At 45.3% G+C, this 13,092-nt stretch overlaps 1 protein-coding gene across 4 annotated transcripts in view; it reads right to left on the bottom strand.

The window, feature by feature from the left end:
* Window positions 1–5,982: 5,982 nt before the first annotated feature.
* fbxl17 (F-box and leucine-rich repeat protein 17) overlaps window positions 5,983–13,092 on the bottom strand; it is a 166,677-nt gene continuing 159,567 nt past the window's right edge. For all 4 annotated transcript variants that reach the window (XM_040195707.2, XM_040195705.2, XM_078087206.1 and 1 more), the window contains exon 11: window positions 5,983–8,330. In XM_040195707.2, coding sequence (XP_040051641.2) covers window positions 8,193–8,330 — 138 coding nt within the window. In that variant the 3' untranslated portion in view covers window positions 5,983–8,192. The remainder of the gene's footprint in view (window positions 8,331–13,092) is intronic.

Below are 13,092 nucleotides of genomic sequence, written 5' to 3'. Positions count from 1 at the left end.
AAGAGCACAGCGGGGACCGTCGCCTTGGCCCACATCCTGTGCAAATTCTCCCCATTTTGGTTCACTCAAAACACAATATTCTCATTACGCCCGGTTGGCTCCCTGCGCTGTCATTTCATCTGGCTTTGGGGAAGGAGTACATTAGCCCCTTTGGTCTAGTAATTTTCAGAACATAACCCATAAAGCAGCGTTGTAATGTGTCTCTGCCTCATTATTGCCAGGTCGGTGTGCGGAGCCACGCAGGAGAATAGGCCGCCTCGTATGGCTTGTTAATTCAACACCTCCCTCATTCAGAGCAGCATTTGTACAGCTGGCCCTTTGAAGGGAGTTCAGACTATATACTCCTACACATGCAGACACAGAAGATAGGCAGAGACACACACACACACAGTCAGACAAAAACCTAGACCCTGCTGTGACATCACTCCACACCACGGGTTCCTGCCCGACCTTCAGCCCCCCACCTCGGGAAATCACCCGGAGCCTGTCCAGCCACCAGGGCGTGAAATACACACCCCTGGAAGGGTGGAGGGGCTGGGCGGTTTGGGGCGGTGAGGGGCCAAGTGATGGCGAGTACCAAGTGTGAGATTTGGAGATGGAAAAGGGGGAGGGATGAGTGAAGAAAATGCAAAGGGGAATGTGTGTGTGTGTGTGTGTGTGTGTGTGTGTGTGTGTGTGTCGCTGTTCGGGGAGCAGCAGGAGGAGATGATTGGAGGGTTTGGGCGGTAAGAGATGGAATTGAAGGGGGATTAAATGGACACCGGTTTCCAGGAAGGAGGAGGAGGGGGGGGGGGCGCTTTGAAAGGAGGTCCCAGGCCGCGCTCTTGGCCTTCAGACCGGGGCTCCGTCACGCCTCTGGTCTCTGCAAGCCGCTTGGGGCCCGGAGCTCCAGAGGGGAGTCGGATCCAACCTTTGTTAGGGTGGAGGGGTGGGGAGTGACGAGGCATACCGCCGTGTTGGACATGTCAGAGCAGTTGGCCGGGGGACCCTGAATCTGGTCGGTCTGAATCTGCCCATCTGCAGCTTTGGAGTTGTTCTGGGCTTTTTTGTTTTTGTTTTTATTGACTGGGAAGCAGGGGAGGATGTGATGTCGTGCTCCAGAGGCGAAAACTAAGAGCGGCTGGAGAATCGGGCGTTGATTAAATGTGCACCGAGCTATTTCACTGAGCAAACAAGACCAGCGGATTCTTGGAGGAACCCTAATGGTAGCTAAATCAAAGAGAGATTTTTTTTTAAAAATGTAATCTGAAAGACAAATAGAAATAAGCATGATCAGATTTATGCTGTGCTCAAGTCCCCCGTTGGATGTGTTCATCTTTATTCCGCTCTCTCAAAGCGCTCCCTTTAATGTCAGCCGGCGAAGGGAAGTGATGAAATTGGAGCAATTACGTATCCATTTGTGCTATTCAGGTGAAACCAGGTGAAAAATCTGTGCACCTGCTGTATTTTTAATTCATTGTGCGTTTTCAACAGTGCAGCATGTTAGATGGTAATATCCCAAAAATGTGGACAAAGCATTTCATGCAATGAATCCATTTAGCATCATTTTATAGCTTCCAGAGTTAAGGATTGTTTTTACTCTGTAGGTTTACCCTGAAAATTGCAATAGAGAATTTATGAAAGCCAAACCCAAGCAAATTGTATGGGAGAGAAATAGAGAGTTGTTAAGTTGTGGTGTAATAGGAGGAGGAATTGCTTCGCAATAAAACTAATTGTCCCTCAAGAAGCAACATGCTTAATTTGATATTTCAGACATTTAGGAATATGAGAAAAGAAAACAATGAAGCATTTTCGTACCGAATTATGTTCTTTGGTGAAAACAGAGAGCCAAGTCATCTGAAGGGCTGCAGATTTCATTTTCATTTTCCAAACAGTTTGTGCGTATCAATATTCATGAACCACCTTGGAAAGCGATGGGCGACTTGACGAGACGACCAGCGCGGAAACCAACAAACCCCACCCTGCTCTCTTCTCTGCAGCTGTGCTGATGAGGGGCGGTTAGTTCATGATGAAAGACTCTCACAATCCACGACCTTTCCAGTCTAAAACAAAGATTTGCACAATTAACTACTTTTAAATGTCATCCAACTGCAAAATCTGCATATCAACGCCAAGCCTTGCATAGAAAACTAGGATGTTAGTAGAGGAATAATTTTTCTCCATTTTCCCGTCCCAGTGCCACCGAATGGGCTTCTTTCTCATTTCAGCCAGGAAGCAAATGTAAATGTCAGCATATCTTGTGTGGAGATCCTTCTGTAGCTAATTAACCTTTGCCGTTTAGAAGCTAGACTGAGCTCTGCCTAAACACTGCAATTAACTTCAGCTTGGAAGACAGGAAGACAACATCTACATGGAGCCATGCAACGGGGGGGGGGGGGGGGGGTGGGGGGGGGATCACAGTGACTCCATTATCCTTGGAGACACACGCTCAGCACACCCAACTTATTCCGAGGAGAGACATTGGTTGATCTCCTCCTCCCCCCCCCCCCCCGAGGCGGTGGGAGGGAGGCTATTGGGAGGATGTCAAAATTTGGGGGGGGATTAATAAATCTCATTTCTTTTTATCTTGGTGAGGTTGGCCAGAGAAGCTGGTCTAGCTGTAGCCCCTGGTGAGAGGGAAACCATTACAGAGAAACTCACACCCGTAAGTCTTCATACATCAAGCTGAGGACTGCCGGGGTCCATTTCAATTTCCTCTAACCAACTCCTAACGTCCAAAACAAGTAAACGAGCCAGCGTAATTCAAATACGCTCTTATAGGGGTTCTCTTTGGGTCTCCAACGCGCAGCCTCCTCCGGCAACACGGAGCTCCGTCCTGCTGCTCAAACGCAGTGTCAGTTACAAAGTCAACCCATTAGCATCTTTGCTATTCAACGCTGCGCTCTTTCCCCAACTGCAGAATCAACACGAGGCGATGGGCCGGTTGAGTAGCTCAAAAAATATCTCCTCGCTCCCATGGGAGCGGGGTGGGAACACCATGTGATGATGGACAGGGAATATTTTTTTTATTTTATATGTGGCCAGATGCAGACAAGTGATTGACATGACTTCCGGGAGACAGGAAGAATCTGGGTTTGAAGAGGGCAGAGGTGAAGCGGAGGGAATGCTGGGATGTGCCAGAGGAAAGTTGATTCAGTGTAGGATGAATAGGTGGATGGGAAACATTAGCAGAGCGGCCCCTCCAAAGTCAGTCAGACCCTCGAGAGAGGAGTCCAAGGCGAAGATGACCACCCGAGGTTATAATACTTAGAAGACAGGACGGATGGATGACCTTTTTGTGTAATAATGGAGTAACGTTCCCAAACTGCACTGTAGAAGACACTACCACAGCATATCAAACCTCATCTTTGGCACCACCATGGCTGGATCATCAAGTCCCTGCATGCAGCTCACAGGCGTCTTGTCCTGAAGCATTACAAAACACAGAGCTTCTCACACAGTTCAGCACAGGACACCGATCCTTTACGCACGGTGGACTGCCATGTTTGTAAAACACAGCCTTTATCGTGACTAGAAGCTGCATATCAATTCTCGCAGAGACGTTCAAAGGAGCCCCTACCTTTTCGGTCAAGGACATCCGTCAATGTCAGCTATGATTAGCTCTCGGAAAATACTAATTTCTTGGAAAGACTAGACTAACGTCCTTGCAGGTCGGACATGAAGAATGTCCTGTATGGACAGCGCCAATTCTTATCAGCAACTCATTAAAAATGTAATGAGCACATGAATATTTACCAAGTTTAATTGCAGTTTCTCCTCCAAGTGCCGGACTAACGCCTTCTTCCGCCTTGATGAATATTGCAGGGGTACGACGAGTGGGAGCCATCGATGGAACCCACCTCTATCAGCAGGAGAATCGATGGCATACGCTCACATTTGCAAAGGTGCTAATTGGCAGCAGTAAAATCCAGCAATCTGCGTAATTTACCCAGGAGAGAAGTGGGAGCGAGCGCGGGGAGATCGGCTCATCTGTAGCAGAGATATTTAAAGAAAAGGAGAACAAAAAAAAGAAAGAAATGACATTCTGGAATCAGAAGGTGTTCAACAGCTGCTTGGGAGAACGTAGCTAAAGGCCAAATTATTAATGTCTCTGCTAGAGAAGTACAAGCTATTGAAGTAGGTTTTTCTTGCTGGGGAAGTGAAATTGGAAATGTCTCAACGTCTTTTGATGCTCACTGTGAAATAAACATACAGCACAAACACACTGGGACAAAAATGAGAACAAATTGTGAAACTGCAATTAAAAACCATTATGTGAATAGTTGTCCCCTCTATATTGTATGGACAGTTGGTGCAGGAGGACACTGAGGTCAAGGCCTCGACCCCCCTCGCAACAATATTTGCATATTTTATCTGCTTATCTGAAAAGACAAAGAGGGAGTGATTTTGAGGGACATTTGTTGCATGGCATACCGGCCCTGCCTCTCTCCATGGTGCTTGCTCATATCGAGAAAAAAAATTACAATAATAATAATTATATAATTATAAAATGACAAGCTAAAAAAAAAAAAAAGAAGAATCCCACATGAATTTTTACATATTTTTCTCTGCAAACACAAGCTGTTTTAGTGAAAAAAAGAATCTGAGTAAATCCTAAGTGACTTTGCAAGTGCGACTTTGTGTTTACAATCTGCTCAGTTTCAAGCAGCTGTAATGTTTGTGCGCCTCTGTTGTGAGCAAATGTTGTTCAAACAGTTATGGGGGAGTGGATGCAACAGAATGAACACCTGTGAAATCCATGGCAATCCAAAACAATAGCCCATTGCTGCAACAAATACTACCTTGCAAAGACTATAATATCAGACAAAGAGGAACCGGGGAAAAAAAAACACCTGAAACAAAACCCACAAATTACAGCCTTAACTCACAGCGCCGTGTTGCAACGACTCTGACACAAAACTTTTAAATTAGAAACTCACAAAGGCAGAAATTGTTGTCGGGTGAAAGTAAATGTTGGTTGTTGTTGACGCGTTGGAGCGTCGATTCTCCGTGTGTGACGGGGGAAAAGGAGAAATCGATGACAATGGAAGGTGGGTTACCTGTATGTATTTATGTACAGCCGAAGGAAATAAAAGAGCAGCTTGTTAATCAGGTATAGTTGTATTGAGGCAGAGAAAACTCCTTCAGCTGTGACTCAAGTAGAGTGCGCATTGACACTAATTATGAATGTATCACAGAAGAACTAACTGCTTCCTGTTTAGCCATCACCTGCGTTCAATCGGCAGACATGACAACGGGAAGTCAAAAGGGGCCGAGGACCCATTGAGTGGCTTTGAGGTCTCGCTGGGCAGCAATCTCATGTCATACTTGCGTATTCTAAGGCCTTTGGTTGTGATGGAATACATGCTGGTGTCCTTATTTGTTTTCTACCTGAGCAAACAGACGGAATCTACGCTGAATTTCAATTTCACCGCCTCTTCCACTGTAGTCCTGGTGGACTTTAAGTTCAAATGCATTCAACCTAATATGACGTTTGAGAAAACCAGCCTGATCTCCAAAATTCATAGTGATACATACTAAATAAATACGGACAGCAACTGATGACGTCACCCTATTCAAAGTGAACGGGTAAACACACTTCGTGAAGTCCAACGATGTAAAATAAACGTGTTATGATTGCATTTTACAACAAGAAATCAATGTTAACTTGTAAGAATACAATACTAACCGCAACCCCCTCAAAAAATCCAACATGGCGGAGAGACGTTCACTCCAACATGGTATCCAACATGGTCCGCCATGTTGTTCACTCAAGGGGCGTGGTTAACCACCGCCAGTTCCTATGTATTGTTACGAATTTGTATGTTCAAGATTTTCGTATACATTTTTACGAACAGGTTTTGGAGATCACGGAGAAAACATGCGAAAGATCAAAAGCAGCCCACAGATTATGTAAAATGAGTGAAGGCGTATTCCACTGTCATTTGGAATCTTCTTCGCCTGCCTCAATTCCACATATACAAAAGGAGAAGAGAAAAGAAAGCTTGAAGTAGTGTTTTATTCATCTTTATGTAAATCCAGTCATTTACGGTTGCCTTAACAAATCAGGAATCAAGTGTGTCAACATCTAGCAGGGAGGAAAGTGCATGAGGATTACAAAAGAACAGAAACGAAACAAAAACAGGCAGCGGGAGACACCGGTTAAAGTCTATAAATCCTGACACGGGTAAACCGAAGGTGTTTTTAATTGTCTGAAAACTCTGTATGCCATAGAAAGTTTACAGTTCCACTCCAAACCCGAGGCTCAGTAAGCTATTGTTCATGTCTGAGTGACTGGCTGAGCCCAGAGCTGGTTCACACCATAGAAAAATACCCTGTTTTTTGCGTTTTTTAACTGTACACTACTTAACTTCTATAGGACAGATAGAAATCCATCAACTCTCTGCTTATAGGCCCACGGCAGCCAGTTTTTTTTCTTTTCTTACATCCTAAACCACTAAGAAAGATAAATCCGTCATTGCTTTGCTACATAGCTAATGTTACAAGAATATGCTCAAAACCAATATCAAGTAAATCCCACACAGTATTTATGTATATATATATATATATATATATATATATATCAAATAATGGAAATATGGTATTAGATAAACATTTCATCAGTAAAGTCTGGATAGCTAATTGATGGCAACTTCAGTACCCACTCTGCATTAAGGCAACGTTCCCTCTTACCCGACGTCCCGGTAGTGGTGGTTTATAATCTGATAACATCCGCCGGGGTTTTCAGGTAAAGGCAACTTCTGTTTCATTCTCTACTGACTCAAGGTGATGCACAGTCAACTCGAATGAAAGTATGGCATAAAAACAGCATTGTTCCCAAGTCATACAGAGGCTCTCTTCTACGGCAGGTCATCTGCAGATAATATCGCTACAAAAAAAACAAAACAGAAAACAAAAACCTGAAAACATGCCTTTTATTTTTTTTATTTTTAGATATAATCAATGCTGTTTCCCTGCCATTGATTTGCATTGAGATTGGACCTACAAGTCACAACGAAGATCTCTGTCCTTCAACTCAAAACATCTCAAAGCATATGGGTGCACAGATTTCTTTAACACTGTACTGGACGTCAGGGAAAAAAACAGAAAAAAACGACATGGACAAAATAAACATTACAGATTCCTCAAAATACCTCAAGTGTCTGGTCTTCACATGCAAGGTGTCATTTACTGGTCTCCAAGTCTCTGCTTTGTGTTACGCGAGGTCCTCACAGCAGTCGAGTTCAGTACGAAGGAAGCAAACGCCGCAGAGGACCGACGTGCACAAGACAAAATTCAATCTAAATCTTAATCTGTGACCGTCGCTGAATGTCCTTGATTTAAGGATGTGTTCGTTTGGATCTTCCCTGGGTATTCAAGACCAGACCGCTGACCCCTCCCCCGGCCTCCTTACCTGGACTGGTAAGTGATGGGGAGGACACTGAATGTCCTGGAGCAGCACCCGTACTTTTGTCCGGGGCGACTGCTTGGCGGGCGGAGTTGCAGCTCTCACGAGAAACGGTCATACAATCAACTTCACACTTTGCTTTCCTTAAGTCCTCAGTATCGCAGCGGCCGTGACTTAGTTAGATCCCAGAACCAAGCCAGGGCTGCTCACGGGCAGAAACACCTTTGAAATACTCTCTGGTTCACAGCAAGAAACACGTGGGAAAGACCTTGGCCGGTGGCTGATACATTTACCGGTCCCAAGAATGTTGCAGGTTACGTTGCCCATTCAGTTTTGAAACATGACGTCACAGCAATCCAACTCAAAACAAAGAGTGAAGTAGACTGTCGGATGAACGATTCTCAACATATGCAAAGGTTGTGCAGACAGACGGAGAGGGGTCGCTTTATAGTTTGAAGAGGCTTCCTCTATCAACTGAGTAAAGCTGGGCAGACTGGTCACTTTAGGGTTTGGTCAAAGAAACGGCATCACATTGTTGGATGTCATATCAAGTCCAAGTTCAGACAAGCTGTTGATTATAGCCTATAGCTGGAGAAGGTCAACCATCTCACACACAGAATACCAAGCATACTTGACTTAAACTACTAAAATGAGAGATTTTCTCCAAATGAAAAGTTGGTGAATGGAACCATTGTCTGTGAGTGTGTGTGTGTGCATGAGCTGCAAAAATGTTGTATGTGTGTCTGTACACCAAAAGGGCCTCTGCGTGGATGTGCATGTGTGTGTTGGTGTGATCCAGCAGCAGCTACGACGTGTTGGACGTGTTGGGGCTCCAGCCCATTTGATAAGCTCTCTCCAGGGTTCTCTTGCAATCCTGCATCACCGTGCTGAAAACAATGTGAGGGTACTGGACCACCAGCCTCTCCACCGTCTCCTCGTTCACCTGCAAAACAAACACACACAAGGAAACACAATGATGATCAAATGATAATAAATGTAACAATAAGGAATTAAATCATCGGCAGACGTTGGAAAATGAGAGTCCAGCTGCTCACATGTTGCACTGTGGATATTTAAACTCTCCAGTAATCAAATCACTTGTGGGAAAGTCTTCATGTCCACAGTGACTGACGGGACTACGTCTGCTGATGGAGACCGTGTGATGTGGAGGGAACATTCAAGTAAGGGGATTGAGATTAATGGTTTTGACAAAGGTGACCAGGAATGAACTCCAGTGTAATTAAATGTTTCTTTTCCAACGGTGGCCCACTTCACACATGGTGGCCCTGTTTGATTACAGGACGCACAGTTTTAAACAATTGTCAGGTGCCCCAAAACAGCTCGGCTACAATCCGTTCAAATACCATCAGAATGTCGCCTCATGATGTTTGCAGACTTCAGCAGTTTGACTTAATCAAATGTAACGCGTCTCGTCTGAAGTTACTGTCGTTGTTGTCTTATCTGGTGAATTAACACGCCGAGCACAACATGAGGAAACCAGTGGAGAATCATTCATTCTGCATCACAGCGGATTTCAAGGGACTCCTGCCTAGACGTCATAAAAAGAGGCAATCGGATTAAAACCCACATAAATGTAACACAAGTACTGCTGTAGTTCAAATGAATACAGATTTGAAAATGACTTCATTGTAAAGGGGTCTGTAACAATCTGTCGCCCCACGATGCCTTGTTAAGGTAAGCAACCCTGATTGAACTGTTAATTCCCTGTCAACCGGCAGTCTGCCAGACCAAGATGAAGGAAAAGCAATTTCTCAGAGCATAAACAGTGTTTACATGCACACACACAAGGGTTCGGCACCAGAGGACGGCTGAGCTCACGAGGCTAACGAGGCCTCCGCGTCCTCCGAGGACGAGGAAGACAAGCAGCTATTAGCCGCTCCCGCTCTCATTGTCCAACACTCCGTCAGACTGTCACCGAGAGCCAAGAGGGAGAGCGGCTGAGAATCTGACGAAGACCAGAGGTCGAGTAACGCTGGAGACCTTCAGGGGTTAACCGCAACCCACCCAGAACCAACCCCCCCCCCCTGCCCACCCGCAAGCATGACACTTTCCAGGGGAAATGATGTATAAACACTCGCACACATGTTGAGCACACAGTCATCCGTTGTTGCCAAAGCAGCGACAAAGTGTTGCACAGCCCCCCCCCCCAGCCACAGTTCTTCGGGTTCTGGGCTCTCTGGCACAAGTCCTGCCGGGGAAGGAGCTCCCTGGCTGTCACCCGGGTACTCAGCAGCTCTGGGTGACATTTTTGGTCTTTCTCTTCAATAAACAGAATTTCTTTAAGTGGGTACCAGCCCAGTGGAGAGGGAACGGACGGTCTGGAGTCAGGAGAACAACCAGTAGAATCGTAGAAATAACAGACCGGTGGTCCGTCCCCGAGGAGCAGAAGGAGGGGAAAAGAGGGAAGATGGAAACGGCACAATATGAGACCATGAAGCAGCAACAGCTTTTGCTTTGATGGCCGACCGCAGGGGCCGCAGCTGGAGTTTGGGTGCGTGACGCAGACACACCGGATTAGGATTAACAGACACCGCTGATGCAGGAAAACTAATATAAAATCATAACCCAAGGTCAAAAGGTCTTGCCGGTTTTCATCATTTTTCTAATCAGACAACGTGTGGAAATTCTGGCAAACAATTGGCAAAGTTCTCGCTACCGTCAGTGCTGAAGAGAACGACAGCACAGACAGGCAGAGAGGGCTTTTAAATGTGGAATAATAACCCTCTGACATCTCAGCCGCCGAAAGGTGCAAAGAATTGGCGGGTAAGGGTGGAAATGAGAAATTTCCAGGAACAGTTTTACGTGCGCTGCGTTCAATGATTCATCACCAAAGCTGATGCAGTAATAAAACAGTGTTTCGGGATATTGCCCTAAAGAATTAATCTTACTGTAGGAGAATTCAAACTGCCAGTTTCCTGTTTCCATGCAAAGTTTCACATCAGAATGTGAGTGTGAATAATAGAAATTCAGGGGCTAAAAAGTCTGTGCAATAGATGCTAATTTGGTGAATAAATCATGACTTTAGTCTAGCATTCAACATTCTTGAAAGCAATAAATGAACGAAATCTAAATGCAATAATTCCATCAAATCTATCTTTATCACTTTCATTGATTTTAGGTCTAACTTTTACATTTTGTCCTCTGCAAGATCTTGTTCTCCAGTTGTTTAATGGCGCCCAACTGCAGAATTCGTGCCACTCGCTACTTAACACTAGGAGACATGTGCATTGCATTTTATTTTTGATGATATTCTGGAAATTCTGCCAAAATTTGACTAAAAACAAGTGAAATCAACAAGCTGGAACTAGAACAAAGGGGCAATTCTATTTTTACATACTACATCTTGTGATTCTCTGGGTAAGTGAGGCTGGTTTTAAATTCTGTTCTTTTTTCCTTTTCAGCAAACTTAGCAGCCGGCTCCAAATTATTATGTGCTGCTGAATCATCCTCACAACTTTGTTTGTCTTTACTCATTATCTTTTTCTCCTATTCAAGGCTTTTATGAGGTAGTGGAGTGGAGTTTGCCTACAACGATAGCCGCATGTTGCATTCACAGAGGACCAAAGCAGAAGCAGAACAGCTCAACAGAGGCCTTTCCAACGCTGCTGTTAGAGACCAGCGTGTTATGACATATGGCTCAGCCTCATTAGAAAATAAAAAAGGCCAACCCTTGATTGCCTTCATAACATATTACGCTATATTCTTGAAAAGAGAATGTAACATCCCCCAGCCTGTTAATCAGCGCCTAATTACAATTAAAACAAATTGTAAGAATAGACCTGTCAAACTGATGCAAGGCCATAACATTCATTAAAGCTAATTTACTGCGGATCTACTTGCTGAGCAAACAGTGCAAACTCAAAATATCTCCCACTCAAAGCGCTGCATCATTTACTAATTGCCGGTTGCGGCAACGCTAAATGTTTGAGTTGCACCCAGATCACTTTGATGGAAACCATGAAATGAAAAACTATTGCGCTGACCTTGTTGATAAAACTCAGATTATTTTTCAAATGTGGGTTACTGACACATGCAGCATGTGTCAAATGAATGGAATACAAACATCGTGTCATGCAGGAGGGAAAAGGCCAATCAAGTTGAACAAAAGAAATGATTTTACCATCAATCAAACCCAAGACTGTATACATTTGAAATGACTTCAACGCAGCACAGAAAGTCATTGTACGTGGTTTGATTAATTGGCATCCCGGAATGACACACGTCTACGCGCATTCTTAAACCGTTTCATTGCCGGCGGATAGCAAATCGCGTTGACAGAAAATCAGTTAAGGCCGGCAGTTATGCATCACAGCATCCATTAACTCACCTCCTCGCGGAGTTACTGTAATTTTCTTCAGACCTACAAACAACAGCCTCTTGTAAAAAAGAAACCCCCTCTGAGAAGGTTCCCAGAGTTCCGAGCTGCAATGCCCCCCTTTGCAGAACAAGGCTGCGTGTGCCCTTTGCGTGGCTCTGAGGTATGTCGGCTGAGGCGCGATGACATCACCACACCTGCTTGGTATTTGCGGCTCAGGGCCCGTGTCAGACATGGAGGTCGGACCAAATGCTGCGGGTAACTGGCTGGCCGAGGTCTTCTGGTTACAGCAGTCGTGCCACATGGCTTCCTGAGAACTGCGGAGTCAGCTGTTCTCTTCCCAGAGTGGGACTCTGTTAACAGGCAGAACGACATTCGGTTGCTCGGCACCGCGGGCTTAAAAGAAACGCTATGAGAAACCGCTGTTGCGTTTGTTGTCAGGAATGGTGCTTTAGATATATATTTGGCTCTGGCGGAGAGTAAAAAAAAAAAAAAAAAAGGTTTTACCCCATGCAGCTCTCATTGAGTGTACTTACTGTACAACTCCTCCCCCCAAACTGCTGCCAAGTCAGCAGGGGGGCCATATGACGGAGCGGATCGCTACTCACTGACGATCCCAATCTCTGGGAAGCATCTGGGGAGCGCAGCCACAGCGCTCTGGAGCGAGGCCTGTACTTACTATATTTTCCCCCCATTCTAACTTCAAAGATGCGGCGCTGCAGATCAGAGCGCGGCGTAATGCACGCTGGCGGCTAATGTGCCGCTGTCAGGGTTTTACAAGAGGGCGAGAGAGGGATGAGGGGAAAACAAAAAGATGTCTGATACGCTGCTCGGCAGAAGGCACCTTTTTATTTGAAAGGGCTGTACGCGGATCGGGATTAGCTTACACGGGTGGTGTGCGGCTGTGTGTGCGTGTGAGAGACAACGGCTCCTCCGCTCTCTGCATGTGGCGGCTGGAGGGAAGTGGCGGTCGTTGCCGAGCTGACCTCCGCTCTCTCTTGGGAGTCCTCTTATCTGCTCTGGTTCCAAACACCATGCTATTATTTGTATTCTTTTAGGTCTTATCCTTTGATGCAAATGGACTCTATCACCACGTAAAATATACATTTACCTTAAGCCCCGGGCCTTCCACTCGTAAGCAGCGCCGTAAAACACGTCGTACGGTTGACTGATGCCGCTGCAGTTCACATTCTCAGCGGGAAAAACTGAGTCGTAAATCGATAATCAGATACACAAAACACAAAGATGCATATCGCATTAGACCCGTGTGGTGAGAACACCCTGGGTGTCAAGGGATGGAAGTGGAATAAAGGGAGTGTGTTTAGGAAGTAGGCGGTGATCTACAAACTGTTGATATTGGACACCTTCA

Source organism: Gasterosteus aculeatus, chromosome 13, assembly GCF_964276395.1.
Source record: "Gasterosteus aculeatus chromosome 13, fGasAcu3.hap1.1, whole genome shotgun sequence".
NCBI classification, from domain to species: domain Eukaryota; kingdom Metazoa; phylum Chordata; class Actinopteri; order Perciformes; family Gasterosteidae; genus Gasterosteus; species Gasterosteus aculeatus.
Note: the sequence above shows the minus strand (reverse complement) of the source record. Positions and strands in the feature narration are given on the sequence as shown.